The sequence below is a fragment of the Lolium rigidum genome, chromosome 6 (assembly GCF_022539505.1).
Source record: "Lolium rigidum isolate FL_2022 chromosome 6, APGP_CSIRO_Lrig_0.1, whole genome shotgun sequence".
Lineage (NCBI taxonomy): Eukaryota > Viridiplantae > Streptophyta > Magnoliopsida > Poales > Poaceae > Lolium > Lolium rigidum.
In genome coordinates this window covers 163497832-163504446 of record NC_061513.1, presented here as the reverse complement: position 1 = coordinate 163504446, position 6615 = coordinate 163497832, and the positions used below count along the sequence as shown (strand labels likewise).

General features: G+C 45.5%; 1 protein-coding gene across 1 annotated transcript; it reads left to right on the top strand.

The window, feature by feature from the left end:
* The first annotated feature begins 459 nt into the window (after positions 1–459).
* Positions 460–5553, top strand: LOC124663490 (probable GABA transporter 2). Its single transcript, XM_047201187.1, has 5 exons — positions 460–907; positions 1199–1296; positions 3011–3197; positions 4302–4432; positions 4716–5553. Exons 1-5 carry the CDS (start codon positions 460–462, stop codon positions 5340–5342), a joined length of 1491 nt encoding a protein of 496 aa, XP_047057143.1. The 3' UTR covers positions 5343–5553.
* Positions 5554–6615: the final 1062 nt, after the last annotated feature.

Genomic DNA, 6615 nt, shown 5'->3' with positions numbered 1-6615 from the left:
ACAGCACGTTCAAAAGCTCGCCAAACACGCCCTATATCATGCCAGCGTTATCTCCTTTTCGTATCAGAAAGTACAGACTTGAGGAAACACGAAATTTGCATCCACTGGCCCGTTCCGATCACGCACATAAAGGTGCAACTTTTTTCATCCTCACCCCGCAGCGTGGTGCATAAATACAGGGCGGCATTGTTTGGCATGGTGCTCTGCTCTCGACTCTCTCTCGAGAGAGAACGCAGACCCCACGCCACGCCACGCCTCGCCTCGCCTCCTAGTCATCACAGTTTAAGTTTAGAACGCCCGTGTGCGGCACGGTGATTAACCCGTAATAACGACTTCCTTATTACAGTACTGTATTAATTAACCGACCGAGTAGATATCTATAGGGACCGTGCGTGCCCGTACGGCCCGTGGGATATATACAACCGCCGCAACCACTAGCAACAGGTGGAGCTTCAGCCCATGGCGCCCGCCGCGTTCGACGCCGAGGCCGGCGGCCCGGCGATCGTGCCCGCCGCGGGCAACGGCACGCACAAGCCCGCCCCGGGTGCCGACGCGGACGCCGGCGCCGCCTTCGTGCTCGAGTCTAAAGGTACGTACCCCCACCGCGCGCGCCTCTCCCGCAATGACCCAGCTGTGATTCGATCCTATTCCGCCGTTTCTCATCCGTCGGCCGCAGGGACCTGGTGGCACGCGGGGTTCCATCTGACGACGGCGATCGTCGGGCCGACGGTGCTGACGCTGCCGTACGCGCTGCGTGGGATGGGGTGGGCGCTCGGCCTCACCGCGCTCTCCCTCGTCGCCGCCGTCACCTTCTACGAGTACTCCCTCATGTCCCGCGTCCTCGACCACTGCGAGGCGCGCGGCCGCCGGCACATCCGCTTCCGCGAGCTCGCCGCCGACGTGCTCGGTACGGTAATCAAACAACTGATATCTCCATTACATCTATCTCCGAACTGTGTTCGTTCGTTCGCTGCAACGCCCCTTCAGTTCAGCACGACTTCGAGCGACAGTTGCGTTTCTCCTGCTGCATTGCGTTTGTGTGCACGGCATGAAGCAGCATGACTGTTGTATTTCGCCTCTGCTGTCGTGTGCTGTCCTCCTGACATTGATTTGGATGCGTGTGCTGGCGAGTTTGTGTGGGGAAGACGTATTGATCTGATTCCTTTTTTGGTGGGTGTGCTCTGTAATCTGCATGCAGGCTCCGGCTGGATGTTTTACTTCGTGGTGATTGTGCAGACGACCATCAACACCGGCGTCAGCATCGGCTCCATCCTTCTGGCCGCCGATTGCATCGAGGTGCGTCCTGCGTACCTTCCAAGAGGATCCTCTAACTTTGAGGAGCAAAGTCAGATATGCTACAGTAGCCTGACTTTTCTTCTTCCAAATTGTATGATTAAGGGCAAAATGATTTAAACTATTCTACATAATACAAATTTATGTTATGGATTTAGAGTAACTACATACGGCCAAAATTATGATGTAATAAAATTTTGTCCAAACTTTTTACGTCTACAGTAATTATCTACAGTAATTAATTATAGCACATAATATGTTGATTAGGCTATAATACCCTGACTTTACAACGTTCTTTCCTCTGACTTTGCTCCCCAACGTTAGAGGAGCCGGTTCCCTTCCAAGAACCCCTGAATTTACTTGTCTCATTACGCCGGTAAATTTCACTATAGTTTCCTCGTCGACATCGTCCTCGTTTTGGACACAGCTAGTTAGAGCTGTCTGCTCTCTGCAAAACTACCAGGAAATTCCACATAGATTTGCCGCCCCAGATGTAGAAGGGCCTTCTTGTGTGGACCTGGCATACTGGCATGTACACTTACCCTATGTAGCACGGGCTACTGCATGTTTTGGTTTCCAGAATTGTTCTGGTCTAACTGCTGCCTCCGATATGAGGTATAGTCCGTGATCACTTGACGCTGCTAAGAAATCTGCTCATATACGCAAGACTGGCTTGCTACCCTACGTCCCTACCCAATGCTTGGGACTGGGAGTACACGAAACATGCAATTAATGTCTAAATTGGCATTGCTTGTGGGTGTGTCGTTTGCAACCATGCAGTATGTCACAGTCATATGCACCATCATCTAGTAACAAGATCTTGCATATATGATGCCATTATTCTCAAGTCTGAACCGTAGGAAAACCATGATAGATTATAGTCGGGCTCCGATGCGTCAAGTTGCTTCAGCATGGGAGGATTGCTTTCGCTTATCCACTGCTGCAACTACTGAATCTGCACGCAGAAACTAGTCTGTTGAGAGTCAGTGTTGAGTTGACATTACCAAGAAAGCTGCTAATGTACGCAAGGCTGCCTTGCCAATGCTGTGGATTGGGAAATATGCAGTTGATTTCAGATTGGCGTTGCTTGTGGGTGTGTCATTGCAACAGTGCAGTATGTCACCATCATGGCATCATGTATCAAGTGACAAGATCACATTTATAATGACAAAAAACTATGATTATTGTACGAGTTTTCTTCAACCATGGGAACAGATGGTTTCCCACTCCGTTTATTCAGATGATACAGTAATGGACGAAACAAGTGTTGAAAACAACAAGTGAAGTAGCTCATCTGTCATTTTCAAGTGTTTGTTCTTGTTCAGGCTTTAAAAGGTTTGGACATACATATTGATGCATCCCTGACAGTATTACTTTTTCTGACATTCAAATACTATGAATGAAGGAGATATATAGATCTTTCATGTCTCTTGGCTTGAAATCTAAATACCTCAGTATATGTGCTAAAGTAAAACATACATTAATCAGCAACAAATTGAATTCTATTGTCTGTCCGATAGAACAGACTTCACTAGCTGACTTGTTAATTTGTACATTTCTTAGAAGCAAACAAAAGAATTGGAATGGAAGTTTTCAATCAGTGAAATTGCGTAAACATCATGATGTCCGCTGTCATAGAAATTGACTCAAAAAAATGCTTTGTCTTCTCTTCTTATGTCGTCAGTTGCATAAGCTGATCATTATTGTGCCCAAACAGATCATGTACTCGAGCCTTGCTCCCAATGGTCCCCTAAAGCTCTACCACTTCATCATCATCGTGGCTGTGGTGCTGGCTTTCCTCTCCCAACTACCATCATTTCACTCGCTGCGGCACATCAACTTCGCCTCACTACTCCTATGCTTGGGCTACACGATCCTTGTATCTGCTGCTTGCATTCGAGCAGGTATATTGCTTGAACTCTCGTTCTGACACATCCTCTATCTTTTCCCAATACTGTTCTGGCATGAGACTTATACATTACAGATTTAGGAATTAGATTCCTGACACACTTAGGATGGCATATCAGGGGAATCAAATGCCTTAATCTTTCAGTGTTAACTTCATAAACTGCTATTTACAGCTTACACCTCTGTATCGATTCTTTGATGTATGACACCAGAATAAACTCATGTGCAAAGAGCCAAAGATACGTCAAAACCGCAGCACAATGCATTATCTGTGACACTCTTCAACAAAATGCAGTAGTGTTGTTAAGGTGGCGCTGATTCACCATGAACCGTAGCACTACAAACTAGTATATCAGATTAGTCCATAAATTGATGAATATCACCTCACTAGTCACGTGGGTAGTAATCAGTGTTGAGTGATTTGAGGTTTTCACTATTGACAACTAGAGTAGTCCTTTCTAACAACTGAACAATAATCAGAAAAAGGTGTACATTAAATTGCACCTAAATAGCGATTGCTTTTGTAGCTGGCAGAATGAACTCTCCATTAAATCACCCATTTCAAATTATTGACGATTTTGCCACCAGTCAGTTGCATTTCAGAGCTCCATAGGCAATAGTAGATTCTAGCTTTTATTGAATATTTACATTCTAGTTGGCAATAAAGACTATTTTTCGATGAACTATAATAAAGACTATTTCCCTGGGCCGATTACAGGAAAGAAGAGTCTCTTGTTTCAATTGTGCGCATACAAATTTATGTTACTCATTGTGATTCCGATTTCAGGCTCAAACCAACCAATAAGAATTATCGATGTGAGCTATTCCAAACTAAAAAATGAATTTGTCTGTTAGATTCTTCTGCAAGAATCCAGAGTTAAAAGCATTTTTTACATGAAATTCAGAACTATTTTGGTGCAAACTTCCAAAATAGTTTTTTTGCGAATTTCCAAAACAATATATTAATAAAAGCTTTTGTACAAATAGAAAACTATTCAGGCAAGAGTTGTCTAGTCTACATTAAATGCTTCATTATAGTCTATTTTAGTAGTTCTTTGTACTCTTGTCTATGGTATTTGACCTGTTACCATCCTTGACAGGTTTGTCGAAAGACGCCCCAGCCAAGGATTACTCTCTAAGCTCATCGAAATCCGAGCAGACCTTCAATGCCTTCCTATCCATTTCCATCCTGGCCTCTGTTTTCGGCAATGGCATACTGCCTGAAATCCAGGTATTATACGTTCGCTTTCTGAGCTACATGTTGGTCAATTCTTGTCAGAAATCCCCTTCCATGTTTTCGTAAAGATTCAACCCGGAGTTGTGCTATTGTACTCTGGAAACAAGTCTGTGAAAGGCCATGACGCCTGGCACACCGGGCCATTTGAAGTATCATGATGGTCTGGGCTCCCTATCGTGCCTGCATAGACAGGAGGCCAAGTTTTGAGCCTTAGAATCGCATTACTGCCCATTCTACAAAATTAACATTGGGATTATTTTTGAACTCTGGTTCGCAGGCCACGTTGGCGCCACCGGCTGCCGGGAAGATGATGAAGGCTCTGGTGCTGTGCTACTCCGTCATAGGCTTCACCTTCTACGTCGCGTCGATCAGCGGATACTGGGCGTTCGGCAGCCAGGTCCAGTCCAACGTCCTGAAGAGCCTCATGCCGGACTCCGGCCCATCCCTCGCGCCGACCTGGCTGCTTGGCACCGCCGTCCTCTTCGTCCTCCTCCAGCTCCTCGCCATCGGGCTCGTCTACTCGCAGGTGGCGTACGAGATCATGGAGAAGAACTCGGCGGACGTGACGCGGGGCAAGTTCTCGCGGCGGAACCTGGTGCCGCGGCTGCTGCTGCGGACGCTCTACCTGGCCTTCTGCGCGTTCATGGCCGCCATGCTGCCCTTCTTTGGCGACATCGTCGGCGTGGTCGGAGCCGTTGGGTTCATCCCGCTGGACTTCGTTCTCCCCGTCATCATGTACAACATCGCGCTCGCGCCGCCGAGGAGGTCCCCCATGTACATCGCCAACACGGCTATCATGGTCCTCTTCGTAGGCGTCGGGGCCATTGGCGCCTTCGCGTCTATACGGAAGCTCGTGCTAGACGCCGGCCAGTTCAAGCTCTTCAGCAACAACGTCGTCGACTGAAGCACTGTAGAATAAGTTTGTTAGGCGCCTAATTGAGGTATAGCGAAGTAATTAATCAGGCTACGTTTCCTTACTCCGTAGAGCTAGTTGTAAACAGTTCACAAGTACGTACGCGCCCATCGATTGAGTGTACACTAGGTACAGTATAATGTACGGGTCATGTAAATGGAATGTGTTACGAGAAATGCAATATACAGGTAGTGTCAGAGCATTGGCCGAAAAAAATATTGACACGACCGATGCTATGGAGCGATGATCTATTTTGACGGATCAGACCACGTGCCCCGTGAAATGCCAAAAAAGACTACCTCTCAGTGCAAATGAAAAAAGTACATTCCATCTACTGGTGCATCTAGTGGGATAATTATTATTTGGAAGAGCTCCATTTTCTCTGGAATGATTATGCACTGTGAACCCTTTGCCTTGTATGTTCACTTCACCTCAACTACCTCTTCCTAGTCCCAGACACTTGTTAATATTTGCTGGTGAATTGAGAAATGATTTTATCAAGCGGATGTTTGATTTAAACATTCCACCAGATGAGGACTAGCTACTGGTAGGAGATTTTAACTTCATCAGGCCATCTGCTAATAGAAATAAACCTGGGGGGAACATAGAAGATATGATGGTGTTCAATGATTTCATCAGAGAACAAAACCTTACTGAATTGCCACTTAAGGAGAGAAATTTTACCTGGAGCAATATGCAAGAAAATCCTTTGTTAGAACAATTAGACCGGTTCTTTACCTCTCTCGATTGGACCATTGCTTACCCATCAACTGAAGTTTATCCATAAGGAAACCCAACTTCTGATCATACTCCCTATGTGATCTCTATACAAACCAATATTCCTAGCAGTAAAATCTTTCGTTTTTAGAACTTCTGGATAGCTCACCCAGGATTTATGCAAACTGTTGCAGACAGTTGGAACATGCACACTCATAAAAACAATTCTGCTGCTAATCTAAATGCAAAATTCAAGAGACTAAGATATGATCTCAAATTCTGGAGCAAGTCAATATCAAAACTGAAGATATGTATTGAAAACACCAACAAAGCTATTTCACAGTTGGATTCTATTGAGGATTCTAGAGGGCTAACTATTCCAGAGACAAATTTTCGGAATATTCTTAAAAAAACGCCTGGCTCCTGAATTATCAACAACAATACTGGAAGAAGAGATGCACTATCAGATGAACAAAATTTGGAGCTGAAAATTCCAAGTTGTTCCATAATATGGCCACTGAGAGACACAGAAGGAATAATATCTCTT

What these genes read in the sequence shown, in the direction of transcription:
- LOC124663490 (XM_047201187.1), top strand. Translation starts at nt 460, where the DNA reads ATGGCGCCCGCCGCGTTCGACGCCGAGGCCGGCGGCCCGGCGATCGTG. An exon ending in GCTCGCCGCCGACGTGCTCG is followed by an intron (nt 908 to 1,198) that starts GTACGGTAATCA and finishes ATCTGCATGCAG; the next exon opens with GCTCCGGCTGGATGTTTTAC. An exon ending in GCATACTGCCTGAAATCCAG is followed by an intron (nt 4,433 to 4,715) that starts GTATTATACGTT and finishes TCTGGTTCGCAG; the next exon opens with GCCACGTTGGCGCCACCGGC.